This window comes from Canis aureus, chromosome 23 (genome assembly GCF_053574225.1).
Source record: "Canis aureus isolate CA01 chromosome 23, VMU_Caureus_v.1.0, whole genome shotgun sequence".
In the NCBI taxonomy this organism is placed as follows: Eukaryota; Metazoa; Chordata; class Mammalia; order Carnivora; family Canidae; genus Canis; species Canis aureus.
The window spans coordinates 15,544,239-15,572,059 of record NC_135633.1 but is presented as its reverse complement, the minus strand read 5'-3'; the positions used below and the strand labels follow the sequence as shown (position 1 = coordinate 15,572,059).

Below are 27,821 nucleotides of genomic sequence, written 5' to 3'. Positions count from 1 at the left end.
GATGTCTTCTGGTGTGGCTGGCACACAGTGAGGGGACGAAGAGTAAGATATCATATCAGAAAGGAAGGCAGGAGTAAGGCTTAGTAAGACAAGGGCAAGGGTAAGTAAGGGCAAGGAGTTTAGACTTTATTCTAGGTCCAACTGAAGGCCATTAGATAATTCTTAAATCAGAGAGTGATATCTTATTTATGATTTCCAAAGATGAGCAGGCCTCGGTATGGAAATGGGTGGGAGAGAGGTGGGTGGGAGTGGAGGCAGGGAGGCCCGATGGGAGCCTGTGGCATGGGTAAGAGATGAGGGACTTGGGCCAAGATTGGGAGCAGAGAAGAAAGAGTTTGCTGATCAACTGAACGTGGAGGTGAGAGAGAGCCCAACAGTGACTCCCAGACTTTGACCCACGTGACTGCAGGAAAGGTGCAGTCATTTCTAGAGTAGCCTTGAAGAGGACAAGATTTCAGGGAAGAAGATGCAGGTTTGTGGAGAAAATCAAGAATTCTGTTTTGGCCACGTGGAGTTGGAGATGTCTATCAGATGTCTTTGTGCGGATGTCAAGCAAGCTGTAGAACAGAGAAGTTTCTTGGAGGCAGGTCTAGAGACAGTGATTTGGTGGGGGGCCAGTGGCACGGAGAGGCTGTAAAAACCAAGGGAGCTAATGAGGCACCTGTGGAGTAAGAATATCTTCTCATTAGAAAGAAAGAAAAAAGAAAGAAAGAAAGAAAGAAAGAAAGAAAGAAAGAAAGAAAGAAAGAAAGAAAGAAAGAAAGAAAGAAAAAAAGAAAAGAAAAGAAAAGAAAAGAAAAAGAAAAAAAAGAATATCTTCTCATAGCTAAAGTAGAGCTGGGCATGGATGAGAGCCCCAGGGCATTTGAACATTCAGTGGGCAAGCTGGCAAAACGCACAGGAGGGAGAGAAACCGAAAGAGGCTGGGTTGTGGAAGCTGAGAGAAGAAAGGAGACGTTTCGAGAAGGAGGGTGTGGTGCTGGTTCAGATAAGAATGGAGGAGCTGGAGAGGCGACCTCTGTATTTTCCTACAAGAGGATCAGAAACCTGGCTGGAGTAGGTGTGGGAAGAATGTGAGCGAGAAAACGGGTACTGCCGTGCAGACAGCTAGTTTGTAAGGTCTGGAGCCTTCAGACTCTGGAAGGGGGGCCTGACAACAAGCATTTTAGCAAGTCCCACAGGTGATTTGGACCCAGAGGTCTGCATGAGCACCTCTGCCTTGGAGTGCCCTAGTGGTCACTGAGGTAAGCAGCAAGGCCCAGAGAAGGAAGGTCTCAGTTAGGCAGGGCTGTGTCCTGAAACCAACTCTAGCTTAAGTAACAAAGCAAATACTTCGGTGCCCCTGACTGGGAGGTCCAAGGGGCTCCCCTCTCCAGGCAAAGTTGGAGCCAGAAACTCAGACAACCGCTGTCTGCTGCCTCTCTGCATGCCTGATTTGCAACTACCCGAAGGGAGGCTCTATCCAAGTGTGGAACACTTGGCTGCTGAGGGCCTCAGCCCACGCCCATTGGTCCCCATCCATGTCCCAAGACCTCAAGGTAGACCTCCGATGGGGCTACCCACATTGCACGCCCACCTCTGGGACTCATTGGTGAAGAGCACTAGGACGCCGCGAGCGGCGGGCTTGGGCACCGTGGTGGAGAGAGTCCACCAGAGCACACAGATGGACAAGGGGCAGCAACCCAGTGGAGGATGCACGCTGGACTTCCATACACAGGGCGAGGGTAAATCCATATGTTCACCAGAAGTCACAGCCCTACAGGTTTGCGCCTCCCGCAGGCCCTGGGGACTGTGTGTGCTGTCTCTGCTGCTGCGGACAGCCCCCCTCCACTTCTTGGCCACCTGAATCCCTGCCAGTCATCCAAGGCCCAGGTTCAATAGTCCCCCTCCGACCCCGTGGCCTCCTCTTTTCTCCTGTCCCTTCCCACAGGCCACAAGCACCACTGCAATGCCTAAAGGTTTAGGAGCAAGTCCTAAATGATGAGCTCGTTTCCCCTCGGAGAGCTGAGCAGTCGTGGTCAAGGGTGTCTAAAGGTGGGCAGGCCGGCTGCCCCGCAAGCACGTCGGCATACACGGGCCGGGCTTTGCTCTCCTGCAAAGAGACCGATGCCTGTATTTGCTGGCTCGAGCTCCAGAAAGTACCATGGTGGCTTCAACAACAGAGATGTGCTTTCCCTCGGTTCTGGACGCCAGAAGTCCCAGCTCAAAGTGTGGGCAGGACCGGTTCCTTCTGAGGGCCTCAAGGGGGAAGGATCTGTTCTGTTTGTGTCCCCACTGGAGATTCCAAAGCTTCTCACGGAGAGGGAGGCTGGGCACAGCGTGTTCCCATGGGGTATTCCTCCTATGCCCGTCCAAATTCCTCTTCTTGTAAGGACACCAGGCTTATGGGAATAGAGCCCACCCTAATGACCTCATTTTAACTTAATTACCTCTGTAAAGACCCTATCTCTGAATGCAGTCAAACATGAGGTACTAGGATTAGGATTTGATATGAATCTGGGGTGGGGGGACGCCGTTCAGCCTGTGACAAAGCCTGGGGCTGAGCTTTGGGGATGGGGGTGACTAAAGCACTCTCTTGGCCCTGGAACGCCACGGCCTGCTGGCGGCAGCGGCGGGCAGGGCACAGCGTGGGTGTGGGAAGTGAACTGCGGGGTCCCCCACTCACCCACTCTCTCCTTGCTCCTTCCAGCTCCGATGCAGAGCCAGACTGCCCCGGCACCAAGGCCTCCAGTGCGCGGCCCTGTGAGGAGAGACCCTGGCGGCCAGGACCCCGACCCCTCCCGGAGCCCCTCACTAGGCACAGCTCCCTGAGGGAGGCCCCGGCCAGGGGAGGCTCTCCCCAGAGCTCCGAGGAGCCCCACGCCGTGCACGGTGAGCAGAGTTTGCCCCCGTGGGAGACAGGCTTGCTGGATCCTGGGACATGGGGAGGGACGTGCTGGATCCAGAGACTCTCCATGGCCAGTTTTTCCTGGAGGAGGATCGGGTGACGGGTCCAGCCCTCAGGCTCAGAGGCAGCGGGGCTGGGGCATTAGGGGGGTGAGGGCCCTGCACCCAGGCCCAGCCTCCTTCTCCGTAAGAAACTTTGGAATCTCAAGTGGGTATGCGGCAGAGGGGCCTGATGGCTGCACGTCCCAGGCTGCAGAGATAAGGGGGCCTATCCAGAGATAAGGACCCTCTTGCCTGAGCAGTCTCCTCTTTGAACAGGTCCTTAGGGGCCCGTTGGGCATTCCATGGCCCACTAGGGAAGGATGTGGCTTAGCTGTGTGGGCAGCACAGTCCCCCCGGGGCCACCCGGGAGCAGCACAGGGAGCTTGGGGCATGTGGACTGCCCTGAAACTTTACCTACCCAGTAATAAAGACACTTTGACTAAGCACGTGTGACAGCTGAGGGTTTTCCCATTCGTGGCCCCGTTTCATCCTCAGGACGGCCCCGGGGGGTAAAGCAACTCACCCTTTTATTGGTGAGCAAGCAGAGGTCCCACAGCTAGTGAGCCGAGTGGCCGGGCCCAGTGCCTCCACCCCCTAGAAGGCAGGCGTCTCTAGCAGCGCAGCTGATTTTTAATAAAGGCGGCCTTCAGTTGAATGTTTTGATTCGGTCAACAGCAGCTTGTGACCTCGGGGTGGGATATTGGCGAACAGAAAGTTGCCACCTGCAGTACCAGCAGCCTTGGCTGCCCCCCGGATGGCCCATGCTAGGCTTGTCCTGCACATCCCTCTGGTGGCCGAGAGCAGAAGTTCCACCCGAATCTAGAAGCAATCTCACAAGGGTAGGCTTCGCTGGAAAACCAGGGCTGGGGCCCGCCTCCAGGAAACTCTGGATTTACCCTTCCCTGTGAGCCTTTTTAAAAAAAGGACAATTGTCATTAGAATGTATTTGCTAAATGCCATTGTGGTGGCCTCCAGAAACACTCAGCATAGGCGGCCAAGGGGACACTGCACTGTGCCCAGCTGGGGGCAGCCTGCCTCCGTCTCCCTCGGCTCCAGCCTCCTCGTGTATAGATGCGAAGCCTGCCTGCCTTTCATCCCTTCCCTCCATTTCTCTTCCCTCCTCGATTGCCAGGGGATTTTAGGCAATTTACAAGAAAGACAAAATTCTGTGTGTCTTATCTGTAAAAGTTTAAATTCTCAAGATCAAGGTTAACAAAACCAGTTTAGGAGGTAGAGGCCCTAGAGAGAGGCAGACCGGGATATCCCAAACAATTGCTCCAGTGGGATCATAAATTTGATCCCAAGTTTTCTGGCAGTCAGCATTCAAAAGGAAGCATAATTATTATCCTCATTGTTCATGAGAAAAACAACATATTGGTTTGGGGCAAGTTTCAGAGCTGGTGTCACTTTTCCTAGTGCTTCACGCTGTAGGAATTGTCCAGCTCGTGTCCAATAGATGGCCCTGAGGGATGCACAAGTTCGTATCTTGAGCAAGGCTGTCCGGTGCAGCATCCCTGGGTGTGGCAAGTGAGGGCATGGCAATAAAATGCGACTCAGCAAGCGCAGTTGTTCTGGGGGGATAGGGCTGGGTCAACACGACAAGGCCGTGTGGCCAAACAAGGTATTTGGTTTCTGACACTCCGGCTTTTTTTTTTTTTTTTTTTTTAAGATTTTATTTATTTATTCATGAGAGACACACAGAGAGAGGCAGAGACCCAGGCAGAGGGAGAAGCAGGCTCCATGCAGGGAGCCTGACGTGGGACTCGATCCCAGGACTCAGGGATCATGCCCTGAGCCGAAAGCAGACGCTCAACCACTGAGCCCCCCAGGTGTCCCACTGACACTCCATTTTAATACCAGGATAAAATACAGAGTAGACAGAGAAGTAGATAAACTGTGTGACTTTCAAGCAATCTTTTATTGATTTCACGTCCATGTGTCACATGTTTGATCGACGCTAGACAGACCGCGTTTACGGTTAAAAGCTCTGGTACCCTCTAAGCATCGTCTTATGTTGCTGGGTAGGGTAAGTCCGTGACTTGACCAGACCACGTAGGGTTGAGATCATGTTGTGCGTGTTAATGGAGCTTCATTCATCACAACTTTCACTTGGATAAATGGCTAGGAGCTGAGCCGAGGGAATGCCAGGCAAGGCCAGGATACTGCTTGAAGACCTCTGGTTGGCTCACCCATGCTCATCCTGTGGTGTTTACAATTGCCAAAGGGGGAAATGACCAAAACTCATCAACAGGTGAATGGATAAACAAGTTGTGCCATATAATGGAATGTTATTCAGTGTTAAAAAGGAAGAAAACTCTGACACATGCTACAATATGGGTGAGCCTTGAAGTCATTATGCTTTGTAAAGTAAGCCAGACACAAAGGAACAGATAGGACATGATTCCATGTCTATGCAGTACCTAGAATAGTCAAATTTATAGAAAGAGAAAATTGAATGTGATGACGGGGGTGGTGGTAGGAGTGTGGGGAATTACTGATTCATGGGTACAGAGTTTCAGTTTGGGATGAAGAAGAAGTTCTGGAGGTGGATGGTGGTGATGGCTGTACAACAGTAAGAATGTACTTAATACCACTGAGCTGGACTCTTTTTTTTTAAGATTTTATTTATTTATTCATGAGAGACAGAGAGAGAGGCAGAGACACAGGCAGAGGGAGAAGCAGGCTCCATGCAGGGAGCCCGACGCGGGACTTGACATTGGGTCTCCAGGATCATGCCCTGGACTGAAGGCGGCACTAAACCGCTGAGCCACCAGGGCTGCCCTGAGCTGGACTCTTTAAAATGGTTAAGATGGTCACGTTCATGTTACATAATATTTTACCACAATTTAGGGAAGGACTTCTGGGACTACTTTGCTTGGCTCATCTAGGTATCTATTGTATCCTCAAAGTTCTTTAGCATAGAGCATGCCCAAGATGATGGCCTGAAATAGAATTTAAGCTCTGTGTTATTGAGGCTCAGTAGAAAGGGCTCAGTAATGCTCCCCTAAAACGCCTAGTTCAGTGGTTCTTTAAAATCTTGTTTAAAAGGAAGCTGCCCAGGTTCCTACCTGCAGAGATTCAGATTCAGTGGGTCTAGCGTGGAGCCAAGTATCTGCATTTCTTGGAAGTGCCCTAATTGCTTCCATGCAGGAGGGCCACATCTCACACTTTGGGGAATCACAGAAAAGGAGCTTCTAAGAGGGCCTGTCTGGATAAGTGTGTTATAAAATGCACACCTAAATAATTAAATGAGTCAATCAACTGTGTTGGGTTTTAGGGCATAAACCAGTTAGAGCTGGGGGTGTGGAGTGTAGACTGCCCCATATTATTCTGATTTAGAAAAATCGGTATTTTTCCTTTTTTTTTTTCTGGCAATAATTTGACAACTGGATGGTCCAGTGACCTCTGGAGAATACTGCTAGTTTGTAACAATTAAATGGTATCATTAGCACCATATGGTAAAATACTTACCCCTTATTCCTTTTGTAGCAAGTCATGCACTAAGATCTCCAAAAGTGCTCCCTTAAAATAAATATAAATAAAATATAAGCCGAAAGGAAGGGAGCCAGGCTTGCTTGATGCTGCTCAAAATGACTGGATCAAATCATTGCTACCCACCCTGTTGTTCCTATTGTGGTAAAAATGTGTGCATGTGTGTCCTATAAACACCAGGGATGGAAAATTGCTTATGAATTTTAGCCATTTTTAATAAGTTCTACTCCACAAAGAGAAAAGGCAGAGGAGGAGCAATAAGGCTTTAAGCAGTCTTCTAGGTTTGTGGCGAAAATTCTCCAGTAGCTGTTGGAAAGGATAGTGTTGGTCAGCAGGAGGTATCTGCCCTGGAGGCCTGCTTGCCCCTGCTGCAGACCCCGCCCTGTGCCTGAGGGAGGAACAGGCCTAAGCTGGGGGGTGGGAGATGAGGAGGCTGTGCCCCCAGCCATCTGCACAGGCTCCCCCTCAAACCCATGGACTTGAGATGACAGCAGACCTTTGGGACAGGGAACCCTCCAGCTGGAACAGGTTCACATCGTCTCCAGGTGCAATAGGGGAAGGAGGAGAGTTGAGGATCTAAGGAGCTGGATGATCTTGTCCCAAGGAAGAGAAGCCCCCAGAAGAGGCTGCCACCTGCACCCCACAGCCTGGCTGATGAGAGCTGATGCCCACTTCTAAGCACTGGCACGGTGTGGATTCCAGGCCTTCCTACCGAAAGAGAGGGCTAGGCCTTGGCTTCAGACCTCCCCTACCCCATTCTCCCACACCCACGTGACTCCTGGGGCCTTCTTTCCTTCCACGCCCCCTAGTCCCACCTGTATGTGCATTCAGGTGTGCGTGTGGTGCCCCATTCTTCATCCTGGGTATGAGGGAACCACCACAGGGACGCGGAGCCTGAGGCCATATCTGAGGGCCCAGTGTGGGAATGCGGTGCAGTAGCATCTCTCACACCCTAAATGGCAGAGACCACCTTCTTTTGCATGTGATGTTCATCTTGCTCAGCTAATTCTCAAGACCCACTGGGTGGAGGGTGTTCAGTACACAGTCCACAGAATCCTGGTTCCTGAAGGGTTTGGGAGGCTCTGTGGGGGGATGGGGAAGTAGAACTTTCTGCAGCTTCTAGGCTTCAATGAGAGCAGCTCAGGTTTATCTACTACATATATGGGACATTGATGTCAGACCTGCTTTGAAGAATTGCTCTGCTAAAAACGAGCAAACGGGTGTGCCCGAATGCGTGTGTGTGTATATGTGCACACACATTACATTAATTATGGACGAGTTAGAATGATGGCTCATAATTTGAACGATTTCCTGCATGATGGCAATACCTGTCCCAAGCAGAGTCTCAATACATATTCAATGAATGAGCGAATGAAAAACTGGAGGTGTGCGTCGTAGGGACCTGAAGATGCAGTCTGGGAAAGGAGGGGGCTTGGTCAATTTTTTTTTTAATTTTTAAAGACTTTTATTTATTTATTCATGAGAGACACACTCAGAGAGAGAGGCAGAGACACAGGCAGAGGGAGAAGCAGGCTCCATGCAGGGAGCCCGACGTGGGACTCAATCAGGGGTCTCCAGGATCAGGCCCTGGGCCAAAGGCAGGCGCTAAACCGCTGAGCCACCCGGGCTGCCCCAGTCAATTATTATTATTAGTCTATAAACTGCCAGAGAAGAAAACCCCATGTTTATTCTGTAAGTTTAACAGACTCTTCCTCCCTCCCCATCTCCCCTGCCCCTTTCTTTTTTCCACCCCAGCTCTGCAACGGGCCAGTAGCTTCCAGTCTCCAATTCCCAGCAAATACCAGAGCTGGAGGAGAACATTCCAGTCAAGTGAGTCACGAGCTCTCTGGGAGTGGGCAGGGAGGGGCGTGGGCAGTGTCCTCTGGTCAATTCTCAGGGGCAGCTGTTCTCATTCCATGCATGTCCTCTCTGACCTGGCCCCCTGGATGTGAGGGGCAAGGAAAGAGGAAGCATTTTCCAAGGATTTGGGACCTTTCTCTCTCCTTCAGCTCCCCAGTCTGGAATCACCACAGTTGCACCGGGAAGGGGTCTTAGCAATCACTGGCTCCAAGCTTTTTGAGACACAGAGGAGGAAACTGAGACCCCGAGCCTCTATGTGTTTTCATTCTGTGCACTGGGGTTGGCTTGGGGGCATCAGCCTAACGACCTCTTGCAATCACGGGCAAAGCCAAGAAGGAAGCTGCACCCACTCCCACTCATCACCCATCCCTACAGCGGACGCCAAGGCATCCGGCCCCCACGAGGGGGCGCAGGAACCACGCACACAGATGCACAGCATCCCGGGCGAACCACATTCTCATTCTCGGTGCTGCCCCCACTACAGGGCAGGCGTCCCCTCCCGGGCCCTGAGAGAGGGGCAGGGACTCTTAATCCATCTCCAAGTCCACATTCTGCCTCCCCCGGCCCCTGCGCTCTCTGGGCTTTGTTCTGGGAGAGGTGAACCCAGGAAAGCCTTGGGTTAGACAAGAGTTTCTAAAAAGAGCCATTGTTGAAGTTGGAACAGAGCGCTAGTTAGCTGGTTCCTTCCCTCTGAGTCAACACCGACTCCTGGCCCATGAGTCATTCTCCCAGCAACCCTCAGACTTGGGGCTCCCCCTTCCTTGGGTGAGGCTGGGGTAATGGGTGCCTCTGGGGCTGGATCACAGATGGACACCAGCAGGCCACTTCACCTGGGGCACCCTGCAACAACTCTGGAATCATCTTGCAGTCCCAGCCAGTGAAGACGATGAGAAAAGGGAATTAATGTTTACTGAAGGCCTGGGTCACTTTATTTCTCCATCCCCCAGCCCCTCCCCAGATCACAGGAATTCTGCTTCTACGAGATGGGGAGCCCATTTGGGTACAAATTCCACCAGGGCTTCCAGCTGACTTCACTGAGCGCCACGGGTGCAAGGGGCTTTGCCTTGTCCTCGAGAAGTTCCCAGGCTGGGGTGCAAGCAACGAGTCTGATGGGTGGGGGGCTCCTAGCAGGTTAGGGGATGCTGGAGGGGGGCAGCAGAGACAGAGACAGAGGACTGTTAACTGGGCAGCAGGGTTTCGGGATGGACCTGAAGACCTTGGCGAGTGTGGTTATCCCAGCTGTTGGTCCTCAAGTCTATATAAAAGCTGGTTTGAGGGAAGGCCTTAAGTTGGGGTCACTTCTATGGACCTGGCCCAGAGGAGGCGTCCAGTCATTGCTTGCTGAGTGAATGAGTAAATAAGTGAACAAATGAACACATGAACCAAGTGCAGCAACAAATGGAGCCCCTGGGGTCAGCCTGTGCAGGCTGCTGCCCCTAGAGGGTGCTCTGAGACTTTGGGAGATTTGAGCATCACCTAAACTCCCAATTCTGGGAAGCTGCACCCTGGAATCCCAGTCATCACAAAAATCCTCACAGCCATCTTTTTGGTCATCTTCATTTTACCCAAGAGGAAACCCCGGTGGGCAACACTGGTCCTGTTGTAGGGGACGGAACCCAGGGCACCATCCCCTCTGTCCGTTCCCTGCTCAGTCAAGGCTGGTTCTGGCCCCTGTGCCAGGTGGGAAGACAGGGGGAGCTGCGTGAGTGCCCTCATCACCCTCCCCCACTGACCAGAGTCACCACGGTGACCTCTAGAACCAAGAGGAGAGGTCACCGCCAGAGGCCAGAGAAGAGGCAGCTGAGCCAAAGGAGGCTGGGGGGCTGTAACCTGGGCCGCTCTGCTCATCAGGCCCTTTGCATGCCGGGACCAGGACCGGGGCCCCTGCAGAGGGCCCGGCAGCCTGGCTGGACCATGCCAGGTGCTCAAGGAAGACAAGAGAGAACCTGCAGAGGAGGATCTGAGTTGATGAATGAGGAATCCCTGGGCCTGCAAGTTAGAGAAATCCTGGCCAGGGGAGCCGTATGCAGCCCCCTCTGGAACAGGTCAACAGTTCGGCAGTGTCTTTATGGGCCACAGCTTGTGTGCGTGGGAGGAAGAGCGGGGTTAGAGCTAATATTTAGCTGGCATGCAGCATTTACTTTGCATTCTCCACCGGGCACCCCTTTTATTCCATTTTATTCCTTTAGCTGCCCCGTGAAGCAAAGCTAGACATCCCAGTTTTCACGTGTGGAAAGTGCCAGGCCGCTGGGCAGGAAGGACGTGGGGTACCGGGTTCCCCTTTGCCATCCTCTGAGGGAACCCAAAGACATCGGCCACCTCAGGCGGGTGAGATCTTGTCACCTGGCGGCTTAGCTGTGGCCTTCCCTTCCCAGTGGCAGCTTGACTGGCAGGCGTCCCCTCAAGCTTTGCCTGGGTTGTCCTCAAGTCAGTGCATGAGGAACATGTGTGCAGAGAGGCCTCACTGGTGGCCGCGGCAGGGGTGGGGGTTGGGGGGGCAGGGATTAGGGAAAGGAGAGAGGGAGAGCCCCTGGGTCATGCCCTTGTGAACCCCAAGGCTTTCCTATCAGGTGTGGTTCCCAAGGTGTCCCTGGCTCTGTGTCAGAAGGTTCTGGAGAGCTCTCGGGAGAACAAAGGAGTCTGTTGAGCGGAGGGGACTCTGAGAGGAGCCGAGGAGCTTGTTCAGGAGGTAGCAGAGGGAAGAGAATGAGGGGGCAAGGAAGAGGGGGAGGAGGAATCTGGCAGGAATTTGGCAAGCCGAGGACAGGAAGCAAGGCAACAACTGACTCACAGCATTTGCCTTTTTAGGCTCGAACCATCTAATTGTGGGCTGCAATGGGGCTCTGGGTGACAGGCCAGCCAGCCGCCTCCCCCGCAGCGGCTCCTGGCAGCCCGGGGCCTTCTCCCAGCAGCTCCTCCCTGCCACCCTCGGATCCCTGCCCCGGAGTCCTCTTTTCCCCCAGAAGCATTCTGGAGGGCGTCCCTTTGGAAGCCTGCTGAACGTGTGCGTGTGGCGGCCGCGTTTACAGAGCCTGGGACTGGCATACGTGCTCTGACACACTTGCATGTGTGTACGAGGAAAGCAGGACGGAACCCTGAGGACCCCCCACCTGTGCATGCAAATGGGTCTTGAAGGAACTCTTTTTTAGGGGCATGGGTTTGGCCTGGCCTGTATGGGTTCCAGAGGAGGAGCGCCTCTCACCCAAAGCTTTAGGGGAAACCGAGGCCAGGGGATTGGATTGAGTTAGGAAGTGAGGTAATAATGTCCGAAGGCCACACCTTGGAGGGCAATCGGAATGGGTCAGCTGAGCGGCCGCCAGCAGGGAGCCTGACGGGAGTGGGTAGAGGGACACTGGTCCTGGGAGGTGACTGGGGGAGAGCCTCGTTTGCTGGGAGGGCTCGCAGGAGAACGAGCTGGGCCGACGCGTCAGACACCAAGTGGACAACCCAGAAACGGAGTGTGGCCGCGCTGGGATGGCCACTGCAGAAGCAAAGCTCTTGAGATTTTAGATTTAAGGTTACTTAGAGGGCGTGCGGGCACACGTACACATGCGTGTGTGCACTCCGGAGAGGGAGCTTGATCTCACGGGCTACAACTGCCACGGTTCTGTGGTTACCACACCAATCGACTCCGGCTCCCAGATGCAGAGCTAGGCCCGTTCTCAGGGCCCCAGCCACCCAGCCCTTCCTCGCGGGGCTCTGCGCGCACACACGCTGCATCTCGCTTGCTCCCTGACCAACAGGAGCTTGGCACGAACCCCACTCCATATGCTTCCAATGATTTGATGCTCATTATAACCTCCCCGGCTAGTGTTCTTTTAAGATCTCAAACTAACCACCTGAGAGCCCCTGGGCGCCCATGTGAGAGGGAGGAGCCCGAGTCATTAGCGGTGACTGGCTACCCTGCCCACGCCCACGCCTAACAGTCCAGCGTCTCGGGGGAAGTCCAGGCCTCAGGTGGTTTATTGACTAAGTGACTTAACACAGCCCAGACCCCAACCACAATGGCTTTAGGGGGAACTTCGTCCATTTCCAAGAGACACCCTGGAGACTCCCTGTTTCATCTCCTGGGAACATCCTCACAAAGTGGGAAGGGCAGTGGTTCTTAGACAACTCATCCTAGGACCTCCATCCCCCCACAGGAGGCCGCCACTCCTGCACCTGTTTCTCCTAAAGTCAAAGTCTGGGCACCAGGGCCTCTGAGTCAGTCTCCAACCCCATCCTCCCTCTGACTCTATTTATCGAGTTGGAGCTTCCCTTTACGCCTCTTTTCATACAATATAAGGTAATGACAGCGCTGTAATGGAGAGTATGTTCTTTCCTTGGTAGATTCGACGCCAGTGAACAACGAAAGAACTCTGCCACCTTCCAAGGAACCTTCAGAGGCCCCGCTTTCTTCTTCCTCACTGTCTTCCCCCTCATCTTCCCCACCATCTTTTTCTTCAGCCACTCTCCCGGGGAACTCTCCGGATGGCTTCTCCCTACCTCAGGTAAATGCACTTTGGGACCCTGTGCAGCTGTGAGGAAGGGGATCTGCTCCTGCTCCACCCACTCCCACACTTAACTCTGGAACTTTAGCACTTCTTAGGTCACCCAGGTGCAAAGCCAGGGCCACAAGATGCTCTTTCAAATGTCCACCCAGGCCTTCTTCACTTGTCCCTTTCATGAAAGCTCATCCGTGCTGTTCCTTCTCAGCCAGGCCTGGGGCACAGCCGTCGGTCAGCAGACTTTGTGGGGCACAGACTCTGGGCAGGACTCTGGCATGCAGACATGCTAGGATGTATGCTCTGTCCTTGAGGGCCTGACAGAGGACCTCGGGTTGCCCACAGCTGAGGGAAGCAGACGCAGGCTGAGGCTGCCTTTGGTAGCAGTCGAGGCTCTTGGAAGCACATCCCCCTTGAACAGGAAATGGCATCACTGAAACACTCAGGTTTGGACTTTACCCTTCAGTATGAGTTTACCAAGCCTCTGTTACCTTGGTCCAGGCTCTGGGAAGTGGGGTGCACAAGAACAAAAAAAGCTACGTGCTCTTTCTCCTGCCCTATGACCTGCCCCTCAGGCACAGAGCTCTTGGCAGGGCACGGCCCTTCTAGAATTTCCCTATGTTCTTCCTTTGCCAAGGGCCAAGTTCCTGCATGCTACAAATGGCTACTTTCTCAGTGGTGCAAGGCATGAGTCAGATTGAGATGGGTCATTGGAAAGTCCTAAAGGCATCCTTCTGGCCACCAAGCTCCAGCCCAGGAGGGTAACAGTCTCTCCTAATAATCTCCAAGGAAGAAGCCTTGGTCTCTTGGTTGTTGGAGGAACACACCTATGGGTGGAATATACCCCTTAGCAGGAGCCATGGCTAAGTCATGGGGCATCTGTCCTCCTCTACACATCTGGCCACTCACAGGGGCCAGGCCAGTGTGCCTGGCTGGCCCAGGAGCTTGTCCATGCCTTCGCCTTCCATTCTGGCTTCCTGCCCACCTAATCCAGCACCCAGCAAAGCCTTCATTCAGAGCTGATACAGGGACTCCAGGCAGATCCCAGCAGGTCCCAGGGCATCCACTTAGAACGCAGAGCAGCCCTTTGAAATCATCCTAGCCAGAACTCTTTTAGACTTTGGGTACCGGAGATCTGAAGAGAGGAAGGGAGGGGGGCCATGGGCTGAGATCTGCCTCCCCATATAAATAAATGCTGGGAATTCCTAAATATCCATTCATTTTGCCCATCCTCTCTAGGAGACGGCTGACCACCTGCCCTCACGGGTCTCAAGAGGTCACTCAGGCCTTTCCACTCCAATCTTTCTGAGGCGCGCCAGAGCCAAAGGGGTCCCCAAGGACATGCCTCTGTATCTGCCTCACAACCAAGTGCTGGGGCAGGCAGAGTACTGCGTGGTGAGGCCTGGTGAAGATGGCCCCACCAGCCCCCAGCCCCCCAGCCCTGCCGAGATGGCTTCTGATGGGTGTCCGGAAGCAGAGGCCCCTCTTGGGGACACCAGAAGCCTCCACAAAGACCCACACCCCCCCGGAGGGCAGGACAAGTGCTTGCCAGACCAAGAGCTACCTTGCAGGGCTGAAGAGGACTCAGGAGGAAAGAACATGGGACCCAGAGAGGGAGCAGAGGATGGGTCAGAGCTGTCAGAGGGGAAGAAGCTGGGCTTGAGGAAGTTAGTCCTCACTCCGGAGCAGAAGACAAAGCTGCTGGACTGGGACAACTCCATCCCCGAGAGTGTGAGCCCGGAAGCCAGGGCACCAAATGCAGAGAAGAGCCCTGACAAGGGTAGAGGAGGCCACGTGCTGAAACTGATGAGGCCCTTGCTGCCTCCCCAGACAGCCAGAGAGACCCCGCCAGCCCTGGGAAAGGCTCAGGAGAAGATGGGGATCCCAGCCGAACGGGCTCCACCCAAGTCCCCACTTCGGCTCATAGCAAATGCCATCCGGAGGTCCCTGGAGCCCCTCCTCCCCACCTCGGAAGGTGGGAGGAAAGCCTTTGCCAGGCCGGAAAGCAAGGCCTTGCCCGCCAGCCAGCCCAGCCAGCCGCATGCTTGCACTCACTCATTCAGCCTTCGCAAAACCAGCTCCAATAAAGACTGCAACCAGCAGTCCCCAGGAAAGGACTCGGCGAGCAGGGCCTCGGCCTTCTTCTCCCTGGGCTCCTCACCTGCCAAGGCTGCCCAGCCCTCATACCCTAGCCCTCCTGACCCCGTCCACCGCACCCACAGCTTGCCCACCCGACCGTCCAAGGTGTTTCCTGCACTCATGTCCCCGCCCTGCCACAAGATAGATGATGTGCCCACACTCCTGGAGAAAGTGAGTTTGCAAGAGACCTTTCCAGATGCTTCTAGGGTTCCAAAGAAAAGAATCTCGCTCTTTTCCTCCCTCAAACTCAAAGACAAATCTTGTGAGAGTTCCCTCCAGGAATCCAAACAAAGAAAGGACCTCCAGGACCTCTTCAGCACCCCCAGGGGGAAAGGGGAGCCCGTGGACAATGCCCTGGCACAGCCTCGCCATAGCACCTGCCTGGGACAGAGGGTCCCTCCTCCTTCTCCAGACAAAGATGCAAGTAAGTGGCTCTTTGCTAACCAAAGTCTGCAGTTCATGCTGGGCAGTTAGTCATTCTTACTCACAACAGGCATCTTTCACTTTCTCCTTCTTCCCAAATTAGATTCTGACCAAAGTAGGAAAAGTTGAATTTGAAAAATTAAGAAAAAAAGTTGAGATTATGCTATAGAGAGTTTTGAAAAAGACAAAGAATCAACCATGATCTCACCACTTTCCCACTCATTATCTGTGTATGGTAACTTTTACTAAACTTTACCCCCAAAATTGTATTTTTTAAAATCAGTATACCACAGCTATTATGACAATTAGTGCATAGTTTACATAAATACAATTTGATGGCAGTAGACTATTATATCTAGTGGATACATTATTTCATTAAGTAAATATTTTTTATTTAGAAAACAACTGTTTTATTGATGTATAGATATGTATGTGTATATAAATTATGCATATGAATATATTTTACATATGATATTGAATGAACATTTTTATGCATATAGGTATTTCTTTCCTTTGAATTATTTTTTTAAAGATAGGTTCTAAGAAATGAGCTTACTGGATTAAAGATGCAAATATTTTTAAGATTCTTAATTTGCACTAACAAATTGTTTCTTAACAATATACAGATAAAGGGTACATGGGAGTTTTCTGTGTTATTTCTTACAGCTGCATGTTATAAATTTGAGTTAAGTGTAGAGAAAGGTACCAGTTTATATTCCACCACTAATGTATGAAATATCTTTTTCACCATACTGTCACCTGTTAGCACCATATTTATTGTTAAATATTGCTATTTTACTAGTCAAAAAATGATTCCTCTTTTAAGCTTGTGTTTTCTTATTTACTGTTTAAACACACTTATATATTTGGTTACCACCGGAAACTTAGGCTTTTTTATATTTAAATCTGATTGTAATTTTTAAATATTATTGGATTAATTAATATAACAAAGAATTGGAATAATTCAACAACACAGAAATATCTTTAAAAAAAATAGTAATGTCTATTCTCTGCCCTCTCTCCTCTTTGCCAGAGTTTTAATATATATCCTTAGAGACAGTTTAGTTAAAGACTCACATGATTTATTTTGCTGTTGATACTCATTTTATGGCTCTAAACAAACTGTGGTTCTCCTATCCTTATTTTTTTGGTAAATATTGTATTTATTTATTTGAGACAGTGTGCACGCGCAGGGGGAGGGGCAGAGGAAGACAATCTCAAGCAGATTCCCCGCTGAGCATGGAGCCCAATGATGCAATGTGGAGGCTGGATCCCAGAATCCTGAGATCATGACCTGAGCCAAAGTCAGACATTTACCCCACTGAGCCACCCAGCTGCCCCTCCTATCTCTGTTCTTGAGCAACTTTATTTTTATTTATTTTGTTAGCTTTTTTCTTCTTTACCTTTTACTTTAGACCATTAGTTTTCAAGTAAAAAATTCTTTTCCTTCTTTGGTGCCTTCATCAGAAATCTACATAGGTTTAACAAGAGACTTTTTTTTCAGTCAAGCTCAGGATAAGCACAGACATGCTCAGAGTTTAAGTACACCCTTTAAACCACATTGTAAACTTTAATCTGTTGTGCATTCTTTGATAGACAATACATTCATGTGGTTTAAAATAAAAGGGTACAAAATGCACAAAATAAATAGTCTTATGTCCCTTCCCTGTCCCTGAGCCATCCAGGTCATACCGCTGATGACAGATGTGATCATCAGCTTCTTAAGCATTCTCACAGACAGAAGTCATACATATAAGAGCAAATGTACGTATTATATCATTTCTCTCTCTCTCTCTCTCTCTCTCTCTCTCTTTTCATTAAGGTAGTTTGCTAGCAAATTCTACACACTTCTTATTATACTTTTCATTTTTTTTGGACATCATTGCATATTAGCACATAAAGAGCTTTATGCTTTATAGCTGCACAGTATTCTGTTATGTGGATGTGGATTTGGGTAGCCAGTCCCCTATGATGGAAAGTTCATTTCAGATCTTTTGCTATTGCAAACACTGTTACAATAATGAACCGAGAACTTAGGCCATTTGGCATGTGTGGACATACTAGAAGTGGAAATGCTGGAACAGAGATCTGTGAATCAGAAATTTTGATAGATCCTGACAAATCATCCTCTGTCAAAGTGGTGCTGGTTCAGCCAAATATGAAGACAGTGTTTCCACACTTGCACTAACCATTGTGTTACCCACCTTTTTTTGTTGTTGTTAATCTTTACCAATCTGACAGGTGCTTGAGTATTTTTTCATATGTTAAGTCATCCATATTTCCTTTTCTGTCAGCCATTACTTTTTTCTTTCATCCTGTTTTCTGTGGAAATGTTGGTATTTTTCTTAATCATATGAAGGGACTCTATTAAAAGGGAAATTTAGCCCGTTTCTGTGATAGGAATGACAAATATTTTTTTCCAGCTCTGGCTTGTGTTTAACTTTGCTTATGATGGGTTTTGTCATATAAAATTTTTATTTGTATTTAGTAATTATAAGCAATTTTTCATTTTATGGCTCCTTAGACTTAGAAACTATATCATAGTTCAGAAAGAGCTTCTTCCAAGTATATAGAAGCATTTTCTTATAGTTTCTCTTAGTCTTATTTGTTTGTTTTAAACTTTTACATTGAAATATTTATATCAAGAAACTATCCAAAGTAAAATGTGAAGTATGGATCCAGTCCCATTTTTGTTTTTGTTTTAAGCTGTCTCCTTGGTTATTCTAAAATAATTTAATGACTAACGCATCTTCTCCACTCTTATGAGATGACATCTTTGTCATGTATCAAATTCCTGCACTTGGACTGATTTCCATACCACCCATAATATTCTGTTGAGTTGTCTGTTATATATCAGTACTACACTGTTTTAATTATTTTACTCTATATATTTATATACCTTTTTAAATGTATGTATGTACCATCAGGTAGGAAGGGCATTCCGTGATTGCTCCTCTTTTTTAAAAATTCCTTGGCTCTTTTTGCTTTTTTGATATTCTATATGAATTTAGCATTAGCCTGTCTATGTACCAAACAAAATCCTATGACTACTTTTACGGGATTAAGTTTACAAACTAACTTGGCAAGAATCCGCGACCCTATGATATGAATTGCCTTCTCATTTGCTGTCTTTTTTGTGCACCTCCCCCGCCAGAATGTTTTAAACTTTACATCTTACAGGTCTTGTGTATTTATTAAGTTTATTGCAATGTATTAGTTTTTATTGCTATTGTAAATAAAATCTTTTGCTCCATCTTCCTACTGTTGTTTGTGTACTGAAATTTATTGATTTCTGTATAGTACTTTTGTACTCATCCATTTTGCTGGATTCTCCTTGTTTGTAAAAGCTTTCCAATGTCTTCTCCAGGGCCCTCCCCAAATATGCAATCATAATGTCTATAAATAATGATAATTTTACCTTCTGTTTAAAAGATGTATACCTCTAATTTATTTTGTTACCTCAGTTTGTTTGGTTTCTAGAATTTCCAGAACAATATTAAATAAAAGTAGTAAGAATGGTTTCCATATGAAATGCCTAGCCTTAATGAGAATGCACCTCATTAAAGAGAATGTTTTCCCATTTAAGCATAATACTGGCTTCTGGGTTGACCAAGATAAATTTAAATCCTCTAAGGAAATTGCCATCAAATCCTATTTTATTGAAAGTATTTTAAATCATGAATGGATGTTGAATTTTATCAAATGTCACTTCAGTAGTCTTTGAGATGATTGTATGATTTTTTCTCATATGATTGAATAATACCATGAATTACATAATAAATTCACTGATATTGAACCATCCTTATATTGCTGAAATGAATACCATTTGGACACGATATCTTATTATTTTATTATGCTTTTCTGTTCTGTTTGCTAATATGTTTTTTAAGATTTTATTTATTTATTTGAGAGAGAGAGAGAGAGAGAGAGAAAGTGCTTGGGAAGGGAAGAAGCAGAGGGGAAGGGATAGGGACAAGCAGACTCTGCGCTGAGCACAGAGCCAGTGCAGGGCTTGATCCCAGGACCCCAAGATCACGATCTGAGCCGAAACCAAGAATAGGATGCCTAACCAACTGAGCCACCAAGCCCCCCCCCACCATTTGCTAATATTTTATTTAAGACTTTTATATCAAATTCATTTGTAAGATTGGCCTTTAGTTCATTTATATCACATATATGTGATTTTTGTACATGCTAATTACATTAAGTGGGGAGAAATGTGTGTTCCTGATATATTTATCATACAGAACTGTTACATTTATATATAGTAAGAAATAGTATGACTTCCTTGGCTTGGAACACAATGAAAAGGTAGAGAATGGAACTAGGTTAAGACCAGCTCTGGAAATTGTGTCTGGGCCCATCTCACAGAACTTTGTGTTTCTCTCAGGTGTTCTTAGGTCAGTATCCTAAGAATGGAAAGATGTTACCTACCCTATTAGATTAGGCCCATTAGTTTCCTTTTATTTCCTGTCCCTGACCAGCCTATCCACCAATCACAAATACACACAGAAACACACACACACACACACACACACACACACATTGAAATTGCTCTCTCTACATTTAACTTGTAGGTATGCTCCTATGCAATAGAGAGAGAAAACAGTATTCTAATTGAAAATGAGAAACTTTCAAAACATATTTGAATGGAAATACCTTGAACTTATGATCACTTGAATAAATTGGCTGAAATTTAATTTTTCTTATTTTCACAATAAAACTTTCTGGGTAAATTAATAGTACATATAAATTTCTCTGGGTCTTTAAATTACTTAGGGGCATAAACTGATTTCAAGCACTTACCAGTGCTGATTTTATACAAACAATTTTAATGCAAATTATTCCAGTATATAATTAAACAAGGCACCTTGAGAACCTCTTTTTTATTTTTGCATAAAATCTTTATTGCAGTGTAAGATATAGACAGTATAATACACAAATATTAAGTACACAACTGCTGAATTTTTACAATGTGTATATTTGTATAAATACCTCTGAGTTCAAGGGCAGCCCGGGTAGCTCAGCGGTTTAGCGCCACCTTCAGCCTAGGGTGTGATCCTGGTAGCTCAGCGGTTTAGCGCCACCTTCAGCCTAGGGTGTGATCCTGGAGACCTGGGATGGAGTCCCATGTCCGGCTTCCTGCATGGAGCCTGCTTCTCCAGCTGCCTGCTTCTCCCTCTGCCTGTGTCTCTGCCTCTCTCTCTCTCTCTCTCTCTCTCTCTCTCTCTCTCTCTGTGTGTGTGTGTGTGTCTCATGAATAAGTAAATAAAGCTTTTAAAAAAATACCTCTGAGATCAAACTATAAAAAAAAAATTAGCAGCACTCACAAGCTTCCATCTTACTTCTTCCCACATATTTGTGACACCCAACAAAAGTGCTTACCATCTGACTTCTATCATCTTGGATTACCTCTACAGTTTTTTGACTTTCTGAACATTGAATCATTCAATATTGTGGCAGGCCGAATTCTCAGAGGGCCCCATGCTTTCTGCCCTGTAGAATCTCGTCCTCCTGATTATGGTGGGAATGTGAACATGATGGATCTCACTCCCGTGATTAGGTTACCGGATTTCGCAAATGTAATTAAGCTCTAAACCAATTGACTTTGAGTTAATCAAAAGGGAGATTATCCTGGGTAGGCCTAACCTAATCGGAGGAGCCCTTAATAAGGATGGGGCCCTTCCTGAAACTCGCAGGGTGAGAAAGATATGATCCTGCTGGCCTGGAAGAAGTACACTGTCCTACTCTGAGAGGCCCCACGGGCAGGAGGCCCCAGATGGACCTCCAGTGTACAGCCAGTGAGAAAATGGGCCCCAACTCTTACCACCACCAGAAGCAGAACTCTACAAACAACCTGAATGAGCTGGAAGGGAACTCTGGGCTGCAGCTGAGACCCCGGAATGGCAGACACCTCAACTCCAGCTTCATGAGACCCTGAACAGAGGACCCAGTTGAGTCATGCCTGCCTGCACTTCTGGCTTATGCATTGTGAGATAATAAATGGGTCTTGCTGGTGCCAAATCTGAGTTCATTGCTTCCACAACAAAAGAAAATACAAGTCTGTATTGTGCCTGGCTTCTTCTGTTAAAGATTATTGGGGTTGGGGGGATCCCTATAGTTATGTGCAGCAGTGGTTCATTCTTTGTATTGCTACATTTTATTCCCTCGTGTGAATATGCCACAATTTACTTGTGCCTTCTGATGCTGGGCACTTAGGTGTTTTCCATTGCTTTTATTGTGAATGGTGCTGCTATGAGCATTCTTATACCTATCGTTGCTGTTGGCTATTGTCAAAGATAAAGCCAGATGCTATGAAAAGTGTTAAGGATGGATTTTAATTAATAATAATAATAATATAGTATTGCAACTGAACTGAACTCACCTTTGATTTTTACAGAGGTGGCTGAGTGTTTGACAGAGAGATTGATGGAATAGGGAGGAGTGAAAGAGAGGCTCAGTAGAGTTGAGGAAGTGAAAAATTACAAAGGCTTGGTCAGTATAAATGCTGATTAGGCCAGTTGTGCATGTTAGTTGGCAACTATTGAAGTTAGGACTGGATCTTCCCATAAAGACTTGGAGACAGAGGTCTATCCTTCCCGCTGATTACTTTTTAAAGGAATGGCTTTCAGGTCCTTGAGAAAGAGATTCTCCAGTGGAAGAAATACATATGCATTTCAAAGGGATAGAGGAAGGACTCTCATCTTAAGCACCTTTTAAAAACTGCTCTAGGAAAGGGTAGTCAGGGACCTATCAGCAGGTGTGGACTAGGACAAACACTAAATTCCTTTGTCTGCTTTGAGTTTTCTCGAGCAGGTACTTTTTCTTCCTACTTCCTTCCATGTAGGAAGAAGTGGGTGGGCTAAATAATTTATGTTGGGAGTCTATTGTTTTTATAGACCAACACTGAGGCTTAGCCAAGAGGAAGGCTCAAAAGAGCTTGCCTAGAGTTTGTTCAGAGACAGAATCTTTTGTCAGTATGTGCCTGGGAATGGACTTGACAGGTCGTGGAGTAGGAATGGACATAGTTTGCTTTAATAGGTACTGTCAGTTTTCAAAAGTGGTTGTACCCAAAAAGAAATAAAAGGCATCCAAATCAGCAAAGAAGTCACACTCTAACTCGTTGCAGATGACATGATACTCTATGTGGAAAACCCAAGAAACTCAACCCCAAAATTGCTAGAACTCATACAGCAATTCAGCAACATAGCAGGATATAAAGTCAATGCACAGAAATCAGTTGCATTTCTATACACAAACAATGAGACAGAAGAAAGAAATTAAGGAATCAATCTTATTTATAATTACACCCCAAACCATAAGATACCTCGGGATAAACCTAACCAAAGAGGCAAAGGGTCTGTACTCAGAAAACTATAGAAGACTCATGAAAGAAATTGAGGAAGACACAAAGAAATAGAAAACCATTCCATGCTCATGAGTTGGAAGAACAAATATTATTAAAATGTCTATGCTTCCTAGAGCAATCTATGCATTCAATGCAATCCCTATCAAACTACCATCAATTTTTTTAACAGATGGAACAAATAATCCTAAAATTTGTATGGAACCAGAAAAGACCCTTAATAATCAAAGGAATGTTGAAAAAGAAAAATCAGAACTGATGACATCACAATTCCTGACTTCAGACTCTATTACAAAGCTGTGATCATCAAGACAGTGTGGTACTGGCACAAAAACAGACACAGAGATCAATGGAACAGAATAGAGAACCCAGAAATGGATCCTCAACTCTATAATCAACTAATCTTAATAAGATTTACATTGGAAAGAATATCTACTGGAAAAAGGACAGTCTCTTCAATAAATGGTGTTGGGAAAATTGGACAGCCACATGCGGAGGAATGAAATTGGACCATTTTTTCACACCATACACAAAAACTAGACTCAACATGGATGAAAGACCTAAAGGTGAGACAGGAATCCATCAAAATCCTAGAGGAGAACACAGGCAGCAACCTCTGTGACCTCGGCTACAGCAACTTCTTGCTAGACACGTCTCCAAAGGCAAGGGAAACAAAGGCAAAAATGAACTATTGAGATTTCATCAAGATAAAAAGCTTCTGCACAGCGAAGGAAATGGTCAACAAAACCAAAAGACAACCAAAAGAGTGGGAGAAGATATTTGCAAATGACACGTCAGATAAAGGGCTAGTATCCAAAACCTGTAAAGAACTTCTCAAACTCAACACTCAAAAAACAAAGAATCCAATCAAGAAATTGGCAAAAGACATGAACAGACATTTCTCCAAGAAAGACATACAAATGGCCAACAGACATACGAAAAAATGCTGCACATCATTTGGCATCATGGAGAATCAAATCAAAACCACAGTGAGATACCACCTCACACCAGTCAGAATGGTTAAAATGAACAAGACAAGAAACAACAAATGCTGATGAGGATGTGGAGAAAGGAGAACCCTCTTGCACTGTTGGTGGGAATGCAGCTGGTGCAGCCACTCTGGAAGACAGTATGCAGGTTCCTCAAGAAGTTGAAAATAGAGCTACCCTATGACCCAGCAATTGCACTACTGGGTATTTACCCCAAAGCTACCAATGTAGTAATCCAAAGGGGCACCTGCATCCCGATGTTCATAGCAGCAAGGTTCACAAGAGCCAAACCATGGAATGCCATCAACGATGAGTGGATACAGAAGATGTGATATATTTATATACATTGAAATACTAGTCAGCCATTAAAAGAAATGAAATCTTGCTATTTGTGACAATGTGAATGGAACTATTGAGTGTTATGCTAAGTGAAATAAGTCGGTCAGAGAAAGAGAGTTATCATGTGATCTTACTCATATGTGGAATTTAAGAAACCAAAAGCAGAGGATAATAGAGGAAGAGAGGAAAAAATAAGACAAGATGAAATCAGAGAGGGAGACAAACCTTAAGAACCTCTTAATCATAGGAAATAAACTGAGCATTGCTGGAGGGGGGAGACATGAGGGGATGAGGTAACTGCGTGATAGTCATTATGGAGGGCAAGGAGGGCATGTAATGTAATGAGCACGGGGTATTATATAAGACTGACAAATCACTGACCTCTAACTCTAAAACCAATAATACTTTATATGTTAATTAACTGAAATTAAATAAAAAAATAAAATAAAAACATAATGATTCTACCAATGTACATACACTACAGCAGGAAATGAGAGCTCTCCTTGACTTCTGTCTTTGCAACACTTGACAGTCTCAGTTTTGTTTTGTTTTGGGTTTTGATGTCACCATTCTTTTTTTTTGGAAGTGTCTCATTATTGTTTTTAACCTGCATTAACATGCTAATGTTGCACTACTTTTCTGGTGCTTATTTAGATATTCCCTTGTAAAGTCTCTATTCAAGTCTTTTTGCCTATGCTTCTATTGTATAGACAGCTCTTTCCTTATTGATTGTAATCTGTGTGGATTCTAGAAATAAGTCCTCTCTGTCAATATATATATTATATCTTCTCCCACTTCCGGGCTCACTTTTTACTCTTTAAAGATGAAATATTAATAATAAACTTCTATTAATAAATGCAAGTACTTATTTTAATGCAGCCACATTTTTCAATATTTTCCCTTATTGCCGGTTTTCATCCAGGTGATGAGACCTTTCCCTACTCTGAAACCAAAAAGATGTTCTATTTTACTTCCTAGAACTGTGCCATCTGATATGGTAGCCATTATTTCACAACTGAGATGTGAGTAGTGTGAGTGAGGGACTGAATTTTTATTTTAATATTAATAAATTTAATTTATTAAATTAAATAATTTACAAATTATTTTATAAATAATAAAATATTTTATAAATAATAAAATAAATTTAAACACTGAATCAATAGAAAATGTTCTTCTATTAAACACAACTTTTGGGACACCTGGGTGGCTCAGCGGTTGAGCACCTGCCTTCAGCCCAGGGTGTGATCCTGGAGTCCCCAGATCGAGTCCCACGTCGGGCTCCCTGCATAGAGCCTGCTTCTCCCTCTGCCTGTGTCTCTGCCTCTCTCTGTGTCTCTCATGAATAAATAAATAAAATATTTAAAAAAAATAAACACAACTTTTTGCTTTTTGAATTACGTTTTACTTTAACCATTAAAAATGTGTCACCTAAACAGGAACATGTAAAACATGTACCAGATTCTGAAGACTTAGTATGAATGAGATAATGTAAAATATCTCAATGATTTGTGTATGACTACATATTGAAATGATAATATTTTTGACTTTGGAGGCTATGTGAAAAATATGATTAAAACTCATTGCATCTGTTTCTTTTTACACTTTTTTAAAAAAGATTTTACTTATTTACTTATGGGAGACACACACACACACACAGAGAGGAGAGAGAGAGAGAGAGAGAGAGGCAGAGACACAGGCAGAGGGAGAAGCAGGCTTCATGCTGGGAGCCTGACATGGGACTTGATCCTAGGTCTCCAGGATCACACCCCTGGGCTAAAGGTGGCGCTAAACCGCTGAGTACCTGGGCTGCCCTCTTTTTACACTTTTTTAATGTGGCTACTAGAAAATTTTAAGTTCCGTGTATGGCTCATATTATATTTCTATTGGACAACAGTTATGGAGGTTTTATTATTTTACCTTTCACAAGTTAGTCTACTACCAAACTAGGATAGATTTTTGTTTATTCTGTGAGGGAGAGTAAAGTTTTATATATATTTTTTATGTTTTCCGCTTGATTCAACAGCATTCATTAAAAAGGCCAGCATTCATTAAAAAGGCCTTTAAAGGCCCTGCCCCCCTCCTTCCACTCTTCATTGCTGTAACATTCTGTCATAAATTAGGCAAGTCTGTTTTTGGACCTTTTATTCCTATTCCACTGATTGGCTTGTCCTTGTACTTGAATCACACTGTTTTCATTAAATGGTTTTATAATAAATCTTCACAGCCTGGAATAGACCTTCCACTTGGTTCTTTTTCAAGACTGTCTTGGCCATTCTTGGCATTTTGCATTCCCATGTGACTTCCAGAATCAATTAATCAATTTCCACAAGAATATTTTCTGAACGTTTGATTGGGAATACATGGAAACTATAGATAAATCCTGAGAGAATTTAACATCTTTGCAACACTGAGTCTTCAAATCCATGGACATGATACCTCCCTGAGGTCTTCTTCAATTTCTGTCCATGTTTTGTGATTGTAGTGATCTTGCACAATTTTCATTAGATATATTCCCTGGTATTCAATTTTTTGGTGCAGTTATAAATGTTAGTCTTTAATTAATTTACAGACATTTGATAGCTTTAAAATATTGAGTCTTCTGATCTAAGAATATGTAATACACCTCTATTAACCAGAGTTCCTGAAATTTAGATCTAAATTCTTTATCAGATATTTATTTGCAAGTATTTTCTCCTAGTTAGTGGATCATTTTTTATTTTCATCACATCTTCCAAAGAATAGTTTGAAGAAGTCAAACTTACTAATTTTTCTCTTTTATAATTTGAGTTGTATTTAGGAATCTTTGCTGAACCCAAAGTCACTAAGACTGTCTCCTGTGTTTTCTCCCAGAACTTCTACAGTTTTTAGCTATCAGGATTAGATCTATAATCCAATTCTGATTACTTTTTATGGTGAATAAAAGTCAAGGTTTTTTTTTTAATCTATAGATATTTCATTGTCAGCACAACTTGTAAAAAGACTGTTCTTTCCCTATTGGGTTATTCTGGCCCCTTTACAAATAATCAATTGACTATATATGTGTGGGTATATCTCTGTACTCTTTAATCTGTTCATTGATTTATTTTATTTTATTTTATTTTTCTGGCATATTAATCTTTTTTTGTTGTTGTTCATTGATTTATATACTAATCAATACTAATAACATGCACTCTTGGTTATTGTAGCTTTAGAGTATGCCTGGAAAACAGGTAGTGGGAATCATCCAGTTTTGTTCTTAAAAATTGTTTTGACTAGTTTACATCTTTTGTGTTTCCATTTAAATTTTAGAATGAGCTTGTCAATTTCTACCAATTAAGCCTACTAGAATTTTGATTGGGGCTGTTTTTCATGTATAAATCAACTTGGAAAGAATTGAAAACTATGGAGTCTTTCTGTCCATGATAATGGACTATCTATTTATCTAGGTTTTCTTTCATTTCTCTTAAGGAGTTTGCAGTGTATAGGTTCGGCATATATTTTATTAAATGTATCCCTGAAGTATTTAACTTTGTTGTAGTTGCTATTATAAACAAAATGGCTTTCTTCATTTTGATTCTCAGTTGCTCATTGTTGATATATAGAAACACAGTTGACTTTTTATATTGTCCTTGCTAAACTCACTTATTATGCTAGGAGATTTTTAAGATAGGTACTCTTTATTGTATTGAAGGTGATTCCTTCGATTCTTGGCTTACTGTGACTTTTTATAATGAATAATGATAAATTTAATCAAATGGGTTTTTTAGTAATAAAAATGTACTGAAGTACATTGGGTTTTTTTATACAGATTTGAAAATGTTA

General features: G+C 45.6%; 1 protein-coding gene across 8 annotated transcripts in view; it reads left to right on the top strand.

Annotated features, from left to right (window-relative positions):
* Positions 1-27,821, top strand: part of MICAL2 (microtubule associated monooxygenase, calponin and LIM domain containing 2) — a 222,762-nt gene that overhangs the window by 149,983 nt on the left and 44,958 nt on the right. For all 8 annotated transcript variants that reach the window (XM_077866456.1, XM_077866455.1, XM_077866454.1 and 5 more), the window contains 4 exons: positions 2,690-2,871; positions 8,176-8,250; positions 12,610-12,770; positions 14,004-15,327. In XM_077866456.1, the coding sequence (XP_077722582.1) occupies positions 2,690-2,871; positions 8,176-8,250; positions 12,610-12,770; positions 14,004-15,327 (1,742 nt within the window). The remainder of the gene's footprint in view (positions 1-2,689; positions 2,872-8,175; positions 8,251-12,609; positions 12,771-14,003; positions 15,328-27,821) is intronic.